Source organism: Cucurbita pepo, chromosome LG07, assembly GCF_002806865.2.
Source record: "Cucurbita pepo subsp. pepo cultivar mu-cu-16 chromosome LG07, ASM280686v2, whole genome shotgun sequence".
NCBI classification, from domain to species: Eukaryota; Viridiplantae; Streptophyta; class Magnoliopsida; order Cucurbitales; family Cucurbitaceae; genus Cucurbita; species Cucurbita pepo.
Window position 1 is genome coordinate 3,501,439 of NC_036644.1, and position 16,346 is coordinate 3,517,784.

The 16,346-nt window shown below is 36.9% G+C and overlaps 2 protein-coding genes across 2 annotated transcripts; both read left to right on the plus strand.

Annotated features, from left to right (window-relative positions):
* The first annotated feature begins 3,218 nt into the window (after positions 1 to 3,218).
* On the plus strand, positions 3,219 to 5,793 carry LOC111798211 (growth-regulating factor 1-like). The gene is made up of 4 exons (XM_023681222.1): positions 3,219 to 3,783; positions 3,945 to 4,173; positions 4,259 to 4,675; positions 4,775 to 5,793. Exons 1-4 carry the CDS (start codon positions 3,408 to 3,410, stop codon positions 5,580 to 5,582), a joined length of 1,830 nt encoding a protein of 609 aa, XP_023536990.1. The 5' UTR covers positions 3,219 to 3,407; the 3' UTR covers positions 5,583 to 5,793.
* Positions 5,794 to 6,545: 752 nt separating this feature from the next.
* On the plus strand, positions 6,546 to 9,108 carry LOC111798280. Its single transcript, XM_023681332.1, has 5 exons — positions 6,546 to 6,921; positions 7,004 to 7,131; positions 7,222 to 7,334; positions 8,263 to 8,448; positions 8,631 to 9,108. The coding sequence occupies exons 1-5, from the start codon at positions 6,596 to 6,598 to the stop codon at positions 8,658 to 8,660; spliced, it is 783 nt and encodes a 260-aa protein (XP_023537100.1). The 5' UTR covers positions 6,546 to 6,595; the 3' UTR covers positions 8,661 to 9,108.
* The last annotated feature ends 7,238 nt before the right edge of the window (positions 9,109 to 16,346 follow it).

The following is a 16,346-nucleotide window of genomic DNA, read 5'->3' on the forward strand; positions in this document are numbered from 1 at the left end:
TTTTTTATAATTAATTTTATTTATTTATTTGTTTATTTTTGTCGGACTTCAAATAGAGAGCTAGAAGCATAATTTTGTGAAATAGAATCCATTCCTTTTCCATATTTGAAAGCAAATGATTAGTTCCATTAAATGTTTGATTTCGAGACTTAAATAATATTGCTCTACTCTCTCATTGGTTCCAAACAGACTTTAGTTTATAAGTGGATCATAAATAAATTATTTATTAAAAAATTTGTGATGCTTAAGGTGAAAAATGTAATTACGAGGTAAAATAGATTTTTGACCAAATTATAATAAGGAAATTATTCATAAATGATAGACTTGTTTGTAATGATTACATCAATGAACCTAACATGTTCTATAATCTACCCATAATTATATGCTGAAAAAAATATATATTTCATATATTAAATATAAAAGAAAAATATATTTATTATATTTGAGGTATTAAATATTAAAATAATTAAAACAATATTCAAATTAGTTAAATATATATTTAGATATCACATCATTTTTAAATATGATTTATGGTATTAATATATTAATATATTAAACCATTTATTTGTAATTATGAAGACAAAATGAGAAAAAGTCAAGACACCGATCTATCTCGACCCTTATAGTCTTTAGAGGTGTACATGGGTCGTGTTGGATTGAGTTAAGAAATTTTTTTGGACCAATGCAAAGGTTCGAATTGGTTGGAGGGGCAAAGAGTTAAGTGGGGACACATTTCCAGTCGGGTTGTAAAAAAAAATATTTTTTAAAAAACCTTTATTTATCGACAATTCATGATTATTCAATACATAAAAGATATTAAAAGTTCACAAACAAATACAAATCAATCCATAATCATTCAAACAAATAAATTCTTCATCAACAACATAACGTTCTCCAACCAACACAAAGACAGAATTTTCAGTTTTAAAAAATGCATTTAAGAAGGCGTAAAATGATAACAATATACTTTAAAATTACTCAAATATATGTCTAATCTATAAACATTATACACAATACGCTTCAAAATAACTTAAAGGTATGCATAAATCCTACCCAAATACCAGTACAACAAACCCTTTTATATAGTTATCTTCATTTGAGTCGACCAAAATATTATCCTAAGAACTCAAAATTCGAACCAAATTTATTCCGTTTCAGAAAATTAATTCAATTCAACTTAAATTGTTATCTAATCCAACCCAAACCTCTGTAATTCAGTTGGGTCTGTTCGGGTCGTCGAGTTTAATGTAGACCTCTAACAGTCCTGCAGCTTGTGCACTCTTGTTTCGATCCCTCCATCTAGCCCTCATATGAAAAGATTAAATAACACAAATGAATATAAAAGTACACGTTAAATAGCTTGCTTGTAGTTTCTTATTTCATACTTAAATCTTATCTCATTAATTTGTTTATTTGATGTATTATTCATATTTAGAAGTATCGTTCTTAAGATATAGGCTTTCTTAGGCTATCCCCACATTAACTTGATTCCTCAGTAACGTTGGTTTTCTTAGTTTCAAGGTTTGTCTCTTCTGAGCTCGCTTCCTCATAAGATCAGTATCGTTGTTCTATAGAATCTTAATTAACGACCAACTAGTCTCATTCGTCATCGTCGTCACCACCAACCTATATATCATAGGTACTCAAGGCATGACTTCACCGTCAATTCCAACCCAAAGTTCTCAGATTCTTTAGTTGAGTTTAGTTGACATCTCCCTAATAATGTCCCATAACGTAAATATAATAAAGGAGGGAGGAGAACCCATATGCTTGCCAATGCTCATTTCGTGTGTTATCCCTTACTCTCATTCGAACAAGATCACGATTAAAGAGCAGTTGAAGACGACCCACAAAACTTGCGTAAAATTATCGTAAAGTTCATGCATTTCAGGGCTTAACCCTGGTTCTACCAACTCATAATCGTAAAAGCACTACTGCAAACTCTGTTTTTCGAGATAGATTCACTATTAGAAAGTTCATTACAAAACTCCTAATAGTCATCATAGTCAATTAAGATCATCGACAATCGAGCACAAGTTTTGATTGAAACCTCAAACAATAGTGTTTAGAAGTTCAATTATAAAACGGGTTTTAAAGACAAGAATTAAAAACGAAACGGAATCTGATATGACCGAGGAGAAGTTAGTGTACGATAGAAAGTTGGAAGAAAAAAAGAAGAAAGCAGCATGTGATTGGAATATAAAATAAGAGATTTGGAATGGTCTTTTAGGTAACAAAAGTAGGAACTCCCCAAACCGACCAAACCAAAGCAATCCCAATCTTGAAGCTATTTCTAGTGCCACACCACACCCAAATATTCTCCCACATGCAATCAAACCATGATATAATAACACGCTCGACGTTAACCGCACTCTTGATAACAGCTGACTTTTAAACGATAAGTGAGTTAAGCCAATTCGTTCTTACGTCGTCTACGGCCAAGCGACGTATGCTCGAGCCTCTAGCCTCGATTTAAGAAAACGAGGGCAAAGAGAGATTTTGAAAGAGAGAGAGTAACAACAACAGCTCACACGACGTATGCTCGAGTCTCTAGCCTCGTTTTAAGAAAACGAGGGCAAATAGAGATTTTGAAAGAGAGAGAGTAACAACAACAGCTCACAGTATATAACTTAGTAAGGAGGAGTTGACTTTAGTGTACAAATGTATTTCTTATTTATAAATTAATAGAAATTAGATTTTTATTGGAGGGTAAAATTGGAATATCAACAACGGTCTGGACCGGGGACGAGGGATCACGTGGTGGTTTGATGCAGCCCACCACACCACCGTCCTAACCCAATTTCAATTCTTTAAAGAAAAAAAAGAAAAATTAAAATTCATTTATTTATTTTTTAAAGTCTGGATAATGACAGATTTTGTTATGTTCTTGTCCAAATTACCGTCCTACCCCTCAAATTTCCGATAATAATAAGAGTGTCCTCATGGGGGATTATAGATTTTTACCTAAAAAAGTGAATTTAATTCAAATAATTAATTTTAAAAAAAAAAGAAAGGAAAATCAAAACTAATATTTTGTTAGGCCCAGAAAATAACGCTTTTTATCATTTTGTTTGGCTGACTTTATTGCAGTTTGAGAAACGTAGGAAGTCTTGTTCATCATGTTTGTCCTACTCTCTCTCTCCAATTATTTTTGTTTATTTTCTCAAAAAGATTAAAATGAAAAATCTGAAGCTCTTAAAAATAAAAAGATAAACATCAAATAAAAGCCTTAAACTATCTTCAAATGTGCCTCCTTCAACCTCACCCGGTCGCTCTCTTTTTTGGGCGAAGAACATAATCAATGTCCCGTTTACTCTGTTCAGAGGTTTAGCTGTTCTTGTTTTTCTTTGGAAAATCTTTGTGGGTTTTGTGGGTTTTGTGGGTTTTGTTGTTTTTGTTGTGTTTGTATGGATTTTGGAGCGGTGGGTTTTGATGGGTTGGTGGTGGGTTCATCGGATATCTCTGGTTTCTCTTCAGATCCTGAAATGAAGCAGAAATGGTACGATTCTGCCTCTGTTTCTGGGTTTTTGCACAAACAGGAGCGATCTGGCAGTGGCGGTGTAGCTGAAATGGAGGATTTGAGAGCCTCTAAGCTCCCTAAAACGTCTGCTTCTTCTTTGCTTAGATCTAATTCCTCTTTCTTTGTCTCTGATTCTAACCAAAATCATCACCAAATGCTCTGTTTTTCATCGCCGAAAGCAGAGCCTCCGCCACTTGATAAGACAGCTTCTCTCTCAGCTGCTTCCGCTAATTTCGTCCGATCCTCCGCCCCAAGAAATGCAGGTACGTTCTGCTTTCAATGCTCGCATTCGGTTCTTCCTTTACTCTGTTTTGTCGGTCCGACTGTCCCAAGTAGATTTGTGCAACTGTTGTGCTCTGATTTCTGCCTCGTTTGGTTTTTGAAGCATTTGGGTGTTTTTTGTTTTTGATTTTGTGTTCTACAGGCGGCAGTTATGGAGGTTTGAACGGTGGAAGCATGCACGGCGGTGGGTTTATAGGTGTTAGAGCTCCGTTCACTCCATCTCAATGGATGGAGCTGGAACACCAGGCTTTGATCTACAAATACATTACTGCTAATGTTCATGTTCCTTCTAATTTGCTCATTCCCATCAGAAAAGCGCTTGAATCTGCTGGCATTCCGACATTTTCCGGCGGATTTCTCCGACCCACTGCNTTTTTTTTTTTTTTTTTTTTTTTTTTCTGTAGATCTCGTGGAAACAGAGCTTAAGAAAATGGCTTATGTTGCGGTTTTTTTTGTAGTGGGGTGGGGAGCTTTCAATGTGGGGTTTTCAAATAACAGTGATCCTGAACCGGGAAGGTGCCGTCGGACCGACGGGAAGAAATGGCGGTGCTCAAGAGACGCAGTTGCTGACCAGAAGTACTGTGAACGGCATATGAACAGAGGCCGCCATCGTTCAAGAAAGCCTGTGGAAGGCCAAGCCGGCCACTCCCACTCCGTCGCCGGAGCCTCCAATATTACCACCGCTGCCACAACCACCACCACCACCACCACCACCGCCTCTAAACTGATTTCTTCTTCTCCACCTTCCATGACGGCGGTACCCAGCAACGCCTCCCCCAACACCATCTCTTGTGCTGGTACTCATCACTTCAAGAACCTGAACCGCGGTGGATCTCATCCGCCTCCCTCCGCCACCGCCCCTCAAATCAACAGGTAGTAAACTTCATTGCCGCCCTGTTCTGTTCATGATCCCCAATAACCAAACAAATCAAGCCCTGAATCTTTTATTTCGGTTCAATTTTTGTGTTGCAGAATGTTCATAACGAACAAAGAGAATGGCGGCGTTGGGTTGCATGATTCATCTTCCATGAACATGAAACAATTCAAACAGCTTCCATTTGCCATTCAGAAACAGAACCCTTTTGAAGAATCTCCAAGAACAGAGTTTACATCTGGCTCTTCCAATTTCCTCCTCAACCCTTCACAAAAGGCTTCATCTTTGATGACTTACAGAGCTTTCAATCCTTCAGAGGGCCTCACTACTTCTCAACAAGCAGCTGAAACCCAACACTCACTCAATTGGCCTAAGAACCAATCCGATAGCTCATCAGTGTCGTGGTCGAACTGGAATCCCGATCTTCAATCCGATAGGACTCAGCTATCCATATCAATCCCAATGGCTACATCAGATTTCAGATCCTCGACGTCGTCTCCCGTTCACGAGAAACTCACTCTCTCGCCGTTGAGATCTTCGCGGGAGTTCGACCCAATTCAAATGGGATTGGGAGTGGGGAATGTAATGGATGAGGCAAACAACAGGCAGGCAAATTGGATTCCCATCTCGTGGGAGAGCTCCATGGGTGGTCCGCTTGGAGAGGTTCTTCATAGCACGAACAACAACAGCGGGGAATCGAAGAACTCGTCAATACTAAACCTGATGACCGAAGGGTGGGACAACAGTTCGTCGCTCGGGTCGTCGCCCACCGGGGTTCTGCAGAAGACTGCGTTCGGGTCTTTCTCGAACAGCAGCACAGGGAGTAGCCCAAGAACAGATAACAACAAGAAGACTCACGAAGGAGGAGTTGGAGGAGGCAGCCAATGCAGCGATCGTTTGGGGTGAATTCTTCATCATCTTTGCCTAGTGGTTAAGAAACAGGTGGAAGAAGAATTTGAATTATATGTTTGTATGTGCTGACCTTCCATAAATAGTTTGTCAGATGAGTTCATTTTGTGTATGTGAAATTTGGCGTCTTTTATTTCTCCCATTTCTCCCAACCTAGGGTGTATCCAATGATATCCAATCATTTAAGCTTGACATGATTGATTTTGTTTGTGAAATGATTCGAATCTCAAGGTAAGCCAAAATTTACTTCCCTTATGATTCTCGACCAGATCAAGCCAAAATTTACTTCCCTTATGATTCTCGACGAGATCATATCCGACTGAGAGCAATCTTGAGATTAGGATGAATTAAGAAAAACTCAAAAGAATTGAAAGTCACTGTCTATGCCAATAGGATGTACTTCTTTTCCAGTGATGATGTACTTCTTTTCCAGTGACTTATAATCATAGAGAATGACTTATAATCATAGGAATTCCAAGGTTAAGCGTGTTTTGCTTAAATTTGTTCTATGTTGCATGGATAGTGAATATTAAGAATTTATGCTTTAATTAGATAATATCGTACCACCTTGAATATTAAGAGAATATGACGACGTAGAGGGATAATATGAACCGTTGAAGTCCATCCACGACATCGTTTGTGGTTATTTCAATTTCATAAAAAATCCAATTTATTTTAAATATAAAAATAAAAATATAAACCTATAAGATAAAAATAAAAATATAAACCTATAAGAGCCATAATTTTTTTTTTCAAATTATGTATATTAAAATAACAAATATTATTTGAGGAGCATATTTTTCAGAATTAAATATTATAAGAAGCTTTTTTAATATATATTGAGGATTATTTCCATCCTCTATTATATAGCTGAATTTTATTGTAAAATACAAAAAGTATATTTAAGAAAATAATTAATTCAAAAAAAAAAAAAAAAAAAAGCCATTAAATAGATTTCAAAAAATAAAATAAAATAGAAAAACTCATCAATTTTCGTGATCCATAGGATAATGCTGCCCTTGAGCCAGGCTCCGGCCGGTGTCGAACCGGCGACCAAGTTTTCCCTTACCACTCTTCCCTCTCTCAAATTCTCAAACCCTAATCCTTTTCGACGCTCTAAATTTATTCCCAGAAGGAATGCTGCGAAGCCGCTTATCATAGCCCTCTCAAAAGCGGAAGGAGCCGTCGATTCGACGAAACAGGCTCTTTCCAACTCTCCAAGTCTGCCTTCTTCTCCCTCCGACCAGACGGTTTTCGTCGGCGATGAGAGTGTTCCGTTGGAAGGCGTCATTCAGTTTGATAAGCCCGATAGGTCTTCTCGATGGAGAAAATGGAGGTAATTTGGGCGTTTTTATGATTTTTTTTCTTGTTTCATCTGTGAATTTAGTATATTGTTCTGTGGTTCTGTGATTCTTCAGCCATGTGGCTCTGCTTGCTGGTGGAGATGTATTGGCTTTGCTTTTGTTCTCCTCAATAGGAAGATTTAGCCATGGTTTCCCTGTTTTTGATTTCGAGACTTTGCGCACGGCGGATCCTTTTATTGCTGGTATGTTTTTATCTGCGCCATAATTTGTAGTTGAATGTTTGTTGGTGGTTCTCTTTTGCTGGATGAATCATTGAAAGTGGATTGTTATAGGTTGGTTTCTGAGTGCTTACTTTCTCGGAGGTTATGGAGAGGATGGGCGTGGTTTAAATGGTTATTCCAAGGCTGTTTTTGCAGCTTCTAAATCATGGGCTTTGGGAATTCCTGTAAGTTTATGGCCTTCTTGTGTTTGTCCTTCAGTGCTTCTTAGTTTTGATATCATTTGATCCTGAAAAGTAATGGTTTCCTCCGTTGAACTAAGACTGCGATCACGAAAGAATTCTTGTTTTACTAGTTATGATATCATTTGATATTAGGTATCACGGTTGTAATTGTCCAAGGCGTGTTGTTCATGGCCGCGTGCTCATTACGTGCCAGAACCCTTGCCTTGTATCACTTTATCGCTTTCTTTTACTGCTTTCATGATGTATAACTTCCTTCTAGTCTTTTCTAAGCGTATGACGTTTCGGCAGAATTATGTCTACGCTTGGTAGACATGAAATGCCCCAGAATGTATTCTAGGGGGATGTGACTAGTCGCCGACTCCTCCCATCTAGATTTTGTATGACCGTTTGGCAAAATCACGTCTAGGCCTGCCAAACTTGAATCGCCTCAAAATGTACTATAGGTGATGCAACTAGTGTCAAATTCTCCTTACCCGAAAAGTTATATGTTATTTAAGCCGTTGTGTTGCCTTTTGCTTGTAGTCATATAACATTGTTTTCCACCTTTCTCTCAATCTTGCTTTCAAACTCTATCAAAATCTCTCAGCCCCGTTTTCTAAAACCTTCTTCTCAAAATGGGACCAGAGTCTAGAGCATACGTTGTCCGGTTGTAGGCAACGCGGTCCTAAATTGGTTTGACTCACTTAGGCTGAGAATGAGTGCCATACAATCGCCAAATTCGCTACTAAGGAAAGTGCGACCGTGACACCGGGCATCCCTTGTTGAGATGATTTATTCTTAACTCATTATAGATAACAGTATCAAGATGATTGTATCTTGACCATCTTATGGATTCTGAAGTTTATGACGTTATATATTGTTCTTTAATCTTTTACTGTACAAAAAGATCACTTTTCTTTGTCTTTTGCAGCTTGGTCTAATAATAAGAGCTGCAACGTCTGGCCATATTCCACCATATAATTTCATAGGGGTAACAATGGGAAGCACGGCTGTCTTGCTCGTTGGATGGAGAGCGATACGATATAAAGTTTTTCCAGTCGATAATGGGAAGAAGAATGATGTATATCGTCGTGGCAACCCATTTGAGCTATTTGAGGTGCGGAAACTTCTTCACTATCAACATCCAAAATGTGCCATATGCTTATTTATGCCATTCCTTTCCATGAATGCTTCCTCGCAAACTGGTTTTCATTTTCATATTCTTCACTGTTTTCTCATCCATGGGCTTTACTTTTGGTTGATCCTAACAGACAAATTGTCTGTATAAATGTGGTGCAGTTGTTGACATCATTGGTGAGAAGATGGTGACGATGGACAAACACCCTCCATTTGCTGTGTTATCTTAAATGGGCTTGGGTCTGGTCTCTAGACCTTACATCTCATGTTGGGTCCTTGGTTTGTTTTTGACGGGCTTTATGTGTGAGGTCGATCTCCAAGTTTTGGCCTGCTCCATTTGGTCAAACAGGCCCAACATAATCCATTGCGCTGGTCCAAGACATGTTGCTTGGACCGCGTGTTGGATGTCTTAGTCATGCTTGTCTAGGATGTGTTGTCTATGGCCACATGCTCGTTTCAAACCCCTTGCTTTCATGTATAGTTAGGTCTTTACTGTTCATGTCGTGTCAATACGGGGGTGTACAATCATTCACCAAAATTATATTTACAGTAGGATGTGACTAGTCGTCAATTCTTCCTACTCGGGTTAGCTTTGGTTGTTGCTTATTTGCTTTTAGCCTATAACATTGCGTTTTTAATATATGCGCACTGTGTATCAGATGGGTATGATCAGCCGACAGTGCCCCTCAATGTCTATGTGGTGCGCACAGCTCCACCCTTCTGATATCCTCTGCACCTGACCCACACACACAGATTTCTTTTGTAAAGTTTATCAAAATGGAGAGTTTTTGGGTTCCTCCGGAAGAAACCACTTCACTTACCGAACGAATATGACCCATTTCCATAAACCCACAAAAATAGAACAAGCAAGACAGCTTCATTTAGTAAAATCTTTTGCTTATTCTTTGGTCTTAAACCCGAAAAGTGGAGTTTTTATGGCTTTCTTTTTCATCATGTTCCTGCCACTGCTAGCTTATCCCCACGCCATTGAACAAAAACCCATAACTTCCATAAAAACTAAGCCTTTCTCCCTGCCTCTCTTCCATTTACAAGCAATCAAAATGGGCATTTGTTGTATATATATATATATATATATATTCATACTGTTTGAGCGTGGATGTCAATTAGGGGAATGGTATTGGTGGTGTCATTATAGTTATTCAAAAGTTCAAAGAAAAAGCATCACATGCTTATTCTTTGATAAAAGAATTGGATGTTGTGTTAGCCCGTTTGAATGGATAAATGAAATGTTGGAGATTAAGGGGCCGCTTAGTTTGTGGGGAAAGAGGGTGGAAATAGACCTGAATTTCTTAAACATGTTCCTTTGTTTTAAATTTTGAAATATGGTGTTTAGTTTGCCCTCCCTCACATGCATGTTAGCATTTTTTAGTCATTCTATCTTTAAAACCGCTCTTATTCATATGTGTTTTTAGTTTATTCATATACTCTTTCTTTACACGGGTGTCACATGCTCATCAATTTCATTCTTGGTTTGTCTTTGAAGGTTAGTCTCTGAACCACATCTTACTGGAAGAGATATTGTTTTACCATTTGTAGCATCTCATGCCCATAATTCATATTTGGATTCGGAATCCAAATTCGACATTTAATGGCTTTGACATTCCTCTGCACATTACCTACTCATCGCTTCTATGAGTGAAGACTATCCTTACATACCAACACAAGTCCTTCCAACATGTTTTGTTCTCACTCACATGCATCTTAGGAAAACATCCAAGAAGTCGCCCAACATAGAATTGTTTCGAGGAAAACACGTTTAACCATGGAATTCCTATAATTGAGTAATCGAAAATAAAGGTACACCTTATTGGTATAGGTAGTAACTCTCATTTTTTTTGAAGTCTTTCTTAGTCATCATATCCTTAAAACTGCTCTCATTCAAACGTAGTCTTGATTCATTCATACAAGTTCCTTTATTCGAGTGTAACAGTTTGAATTTACAAAAGTGAGTTTTCCACCGCTATAAACAAGTCAAACCTGATTGTAGGGGCGGATGTTTTTGTGGTATGTTAATGTAAAGAATGGCAAGAAAATGAAAAGAGGGAAGTATGTTTGAATGGTGTGTGTTTGTGGGGCATTGTGATGTCCAATTGCACATCACATCTATGCTTAAGACAAACCCTAAACCACACATTGCCCAATCTTATCTTATAACCTTATTTATATTTTATGCTTTCCTTCCTATCATCTTGATGAAACTTTGTGATTCTTGACTCATTTGATTTAGATGAAACTTTGTGATTCTTGACTCATTTGATTTAGATGAAACTTTGTGATTCTTGACTCATTTGATTTAGCTTCATGAGGTAAGGAGGTAAGGATCAAGATAATTGAAAAATCTTATCCTCGTGATTCCCACCATTCGAATATGATCTTGATTCATTCATGTAGCCATTCTTTACTCAGGTGTCACAATTTTTGTTTAATTTTCAATCTAATATGGTTCGTATCGTTTCTATAAATTTAGAATTTATTTAAGAGATTGGAGAAATTTGAAGCTTGTATCGAACCAATGATCAAAGATGCTTTCGAACCAAGTAAGTAGAACCTCGAGATTTTAGATTAAGAAATGCTCGTAAGACTATTGGAGCATGTTACATGAATTATTATTTGAAAGATTTGGAATGAAATGAGTTAGTATTGCTGATGAAAAGTATGTAGATATATTGTATGCTCGATTTTTATAATTTCGCCAAATTGAACATGAAATTGAATGAAATCAAAAGCATAACTAGGTATCTATGATTAGATTATCTTACTATATCCCTGTTGATTTCATGCCTGAATTTGTTTGTTTTTATTATATAGAGACGATTAGATGTTCACCAACTAACCCTTAATCATGAACTCGCCTCAACTATTGAGGGTTTGTATAGCTTTATTAGTAGTCGGCTATAATGACTTATACTTTGTGGAGGGACTATTAGGGTTTTCTCTGTTAATTCCTAATAGTAAACTTACCCCAATTAATAGAGGTCTGTAGTAGTACGTTTATGATTATCAGTGGGTAGAGATAAAGTTTGGCCATGAAATATACGAACCTAAAAAGAACGTAAAGAGAACGACCAAATTAGAGCCTTATGTGAACGTCGTAAGGTACAATTACAAGATCTTAAACCACTCGCTAATTATCATCTTGTTCGGAGGAGAGTAAAGGACCACATAGGTAGATAAGTTTTGGCAAGCATCTTCTTTATAATTTTTTACGTTATGGGACCTACTAAAGAGACACTAACTAAACCCTACTAGCGAATCTGAGAACAATGTCCATAACAGTACGATGAGAACTATAAGTTGGAACCTAGGAGAGGTTGAGCCTCAAGCACCTATGATATGTAGGTTGATAATGAAAAGCGGTTACATGAGTAGCAAAGTAAATCGGTTGTGAGAAGACCTCGGCCTAACTCGTATACACATTTAAAAAAGCGAGGCTAACCCATATATGGTCCTAGAATAATTTGGGTACAAAGACTTTTGAAGGATAAGGTGTATGTATGATTGTTAATTAAGACAAAGATTTCCAGTTTTTGAATCATTACAATTAAGCTTTAATAAATGAGAGGCAAAAAGCAAACATAATGATATTTGGGGGGTCGACTTTGTTTCATCACTTACTTTTTTAGTTAATTTCCACGATGAACCTATGTTGTATAGTACGAAAGTAGGTCTCAAAAAGCTCTGAATTCCTCCATTACCACCTCTTTTGCTTTCTCAGTTATGTCAAATATAATAAAAAACTGTACTGTTTTTGGAAAAGATTAAGAAAACAAAACCAAGTAAGATGGAGAGTGCATTGAGATACACTAGTAAACACTTTGTATGATATTGTCTGCGTTGAGCGTAAGCTCTCGTGGCTTTGTTTTAGACTTTCTCAAAAGGCTTCATACCAATGTTGAAGAGAAACCCAAAAAGGAAACCTAAGAGAGGACAATATCTACTAGCGGTAAGCTTGGATTATTACAAATGGTATAAGAGCTAGACACTGGGCGATATGCCAGCAAGAAGACTGGGCCTCGAAGGGGAATGGGCATGAGGCGGTATGCCAGAAAGGACATCGAAGGAGGATGGATCGGGGGATCCCACATCGATTGGAGAAGGGGACGAGTGCCAGCAAGAACGTTGGGTCTCGAAAGGGGGTGGATTGTGACATCCTAATATCTAGTTGTCTTAGCTTGCTGTGTTAGAAACCACAACTCTCCAAAATGATATGATATTATCCACTTTGAGCATAAGCGTTCATGGTTTTGATTTGGACTTCTCCAAAGGGCCTCGTACCAATGGAGATGTATTCCTTTACTTATAAACCCCCAATAATCCCCTAAATTAGCCAATGTGGGACTCCCTCCCAATAATTCTCAACAATCAAATCACCCATAATCGCAGGGGAACTTCTCCTCTCCAAAACTTTGTGTCTCTTTGTTAAATTTATGTTTGTGGGTATGTGAGTACAATGGATATTGCTTCCAGTTTAGTTACAACAATGGGGTATTAGAACATTTGGTTGTGGTATTAGAGTACAACAAACGGTATCAGAGTATCGTAGGTTGGGGCATTACGAAGATAGGGGTGAGAGGTTGAAAAATGATGATGAAAAGCAGAGAAGAAAAAGAAAAAGGAAGCAGCAGCAGCAGCAGCAAGCACCAAGTATTGTTTGTGACTGAAAAGGTTAATGAAAATGAAAGGGAATAGAAAGAAAGAGAAGTGGGAGTAGTCAAACCCCTTTGGCCGACGCATCCAAACAAAGCTACTCCTGGCGTGGTGGGGCGTCGCATGGCATTGCATTGCATTATCCACGCACCATTCTATTCCTGCCTCATCATTACTGCATAATCACAACACAAAACAATCCTTAAAGCTCTCCCATTTTCTCTTTCGACCTTCTAAAATCTATACCCAAATCATTATGCTTTGAATTTCACCATATTATTTGCATGCAACCAACATTCCCACTCACAAACAACCTTAATCAATCAAATTTATAAAACAAACAAACAAACAAAAGCTGTGGAGAAATCTGTAATTTTTTTTTTTTTTTATTTTATTACCATTGTCCCTATCATTCACATCCTAAAAGCAGGCACTAAAGTAAAAGAGATTTTGACTGCTTACCAAAAGAAGGAATATTTGAAACAATGTCTTTTTTACTCATCAAAAATACACAAATCCTATACTTTTACCCATTTCAAATGAATTTGAATTTACACCGAATATAGTTTAATTTTTTAGAGTGTTTGTGTAACAACCCAGATCTACTGCTAGCAAATATTGTCTTCTTTGGGCTCTCTCCCAACCAATGTGGGACATCATCGTTTGTGAGCCGTTACTTAATTGTTTGTGTTCTAAAATTTCCGAACCAAACAATTCTAGTTAAATAATGAACTCAACTAAATCTACCTATAAAATTTTGGTTAGAGTGGATTCGGATTGGTTGGGTCATTTTTAATAAAAAGTAAAGTGTTAGTATTACCTTTCAAACGTTAAAAATTATTTTTAAAAGTTTTGGAGTATATAAATTTTGATGGGTTGAATTTAACCCAATTAATTTTAAGAGAATTCATGAATCAATATAATTCACGAAGATTTCAATTGTTTGAATTTAACTCAAATAAGTTCACGACCGTACAAGTTGGATTTTGTAAGCGTCGATGTGAGCTCTTGGTTTCATAGGGTCTTTCTGTTCAGGTGCAATGCAGGTAGTCCGTATCTTCACCGGATTTTGTTGATAAGATTTTTCGTGTCATTGAATTTTTTTTTTATATGAAAAAAAGTATCAAAAGAACCAAATTAAAATGAAAAAAAAAGGAGAAAAAAGAGGCATTTTTGGCATAAAATTAGGAATATTGGGAGTTTGAAGCATATTTGGNCATAAAATTAGGAATATTGGGAGTTTGAAGCATATTTGGAGGCCCCATTTTGGTGTGTTTTATATTGAGGAAGGAGTTGACTCCCACACCCAATATACCAATAGGGTTGGACAAAAGCGAAGCCCAAAGGGAGCCTCTCTTATTTTCACCTCACTTTCTTTTTTTCTTTTTTTCTTTTTTTTTTTCTCTTTAATTCTAAATAAGATGGGAATTTATCAAAATTATAACCTGAAAAAACAGCTTTTGGAAATTCTATTTTGTTCAGAATATTCCATTTAAAGTAAACTCATTGCATTTATCCCAAGAAAAAAGAAAATTAAAAAAAAAAAAGAAAAAAAAGTGTGAAGTGGGGGTATATACTGAATCAATTATTGTGTCTAATTTTACATTCTTTTTAAAAAATACATAGACCCATTACTCAAAAGTTAGATAGCTCACGGCACACTGTTTAACTCTCTAATCAATGTGGTATCTCACAATCTATTCTCTTCGAGGATTAGTGTTTTCCCTAGCACACCGTCTGGTGTCTGATTCTGACACATTTGTAATAGTCTAAGTCCACTTTTACGATTTTAGCCTGTAACAAATGGTATCAAAGTCAGACACCGAACAATGTTGAAGGGTCACTAGTAGATGCATGTAACGGTATGTCAATGAGAACGCTAGGCTTCTAAGAGGGGTAGATTGTAAAACCTCTCCTAACAACCACGTTTTAAAAAAACTTGACAAATGTGTAAAAATAAGATAAAAGGTATAGTTTAAGGATATTTTTATTAATATAGCGTCAAATCTACTTATACTCTGTATTTAGTGTATTTACCCATGTGAAAAAAATGTCGCCTTTAAAAGAATAAGAAATTCCCCCACTAGTATGGTGGCGATTGAGGATGACTTTATCTTCTCTTTATTATGTAAATTGTAAATTGGATTAAAGAAGAATCGGACTAAATTGAATCAAGATATCATTAGCCGAGGGCATGCTATCTTCCTTGTTATGACTATTAGATGAACACGACTCTCCATAATAGTATGATACTGTCCACTTTGAGCATAAACTCTCGTGACTTTGTTTTGTGCTTCCCAAAAGGCATCACACCAATAGAGAGAGTATTATTTGATTATAAACCTATGATCATTCCGTAAATCAGCCCGATGTGAGACTTTTATCATCCAATAATGACTACATCACATGTATTATCGAGTTTCTTGAAAAAGAAAAAAGTATTAAGGGATTGAAGAAAAAAAGTTCAGAGAGGAAAAAAACGTGGAGTTAATCATTTGGCTAGGCCAAAGAGAGGTATTTCTTTACTTATAAACCCATGATCATTTCCTAAGAAAGGTGGACTCACTCGCGAGTGAGATTTCTCCCAATTCTTGTTCTGATCTTTGTATTATTAATATTAAGTTAAAACTAGAAACAACAGTCTTTTACGTGTGTCGTAATAAAGGTATGTCGATGGAGAGTTCATTTGTGCCGTCTGCAATTCCGAAATTTGATGGATACTATGATCATTGGGCGATGCTCAGGTAAAACTTTTTACGTTTAAAGGAGTACTGAGGTTTGGCCGAGAACGAGATTCCTGCCGCGCAACCGAAGACATCGTTTCCATGAACGCCTGATAAAACACATTTAAGATCATAAATTGAAAGATCTTGAAAACATTAGGTCCTTTTCATCCAAAATTCAAAGAAATTACATGACAAACAAACATTTGAGTTTCAATTGAAGTGACATTCACGACCACCACTCACAAAAGGACACCCATCTCATTCACTCACTCACTCACAAAAATGGTATTAGCCATTCTAATTTCCTGTCAAAAGGGCCTGAAATTTGAGTGAGTTGCAGACCGGGTGGCGCTGCACTGCCCCCCCGCCCTGCCCAGATAGATATCTATTCATAATCTACGCTCACTCTCTGTAACACAAACAAAGTTAGCACACTAATATTATAATTTTCCTTTTTTTTTTTTTTTTTTTTTTTTTTTTTTTT

Coding starts and splice junctions, on each gene's coding strand:
- LOC111798211 (XM_023681222.1), top strand. CDS start 3,408: ATGGATTTTGGAGCGGTGGGTTTTGATGGGTTGGTGGTGGGTTCATCG. Junction 3,784..3,944: donor CTCCGCCCCAAGAAATGCAG/GTACGTTCTGCT, acceptor TGTGTTCTACAG/GCGGCAGTTATGGAGGTTTG. Junction 4,676..4,774: donor ACCGCCCCTCAAATCAACAG/GTAGTAAACTTC, acceptor TTTGTGTTGCAG/AATGTTCATAACGAACAAAG.
- LOC111798280 (XM_023681332.1), top strand. CDS start 6,596: ATGCTGCCCTTGAGCCAGGCTCCGGCCGGTGTCGAACCGGCGACCAAG. Junction 6,922..7,003: donor TCTCGATGGAGAAAATGGAG/GTAATTTGGGCG, acceptor GTGATTCTTCAG/CCATGTGGCTCTGCTTGCTG. Junction 7,132..7,221: donor GGCGGATCCTTTTATTGCTG/GTATGTTTTTAT, acceptor GGATTGTTATAG/GTTGGTTTCTGAGTGCTTAC.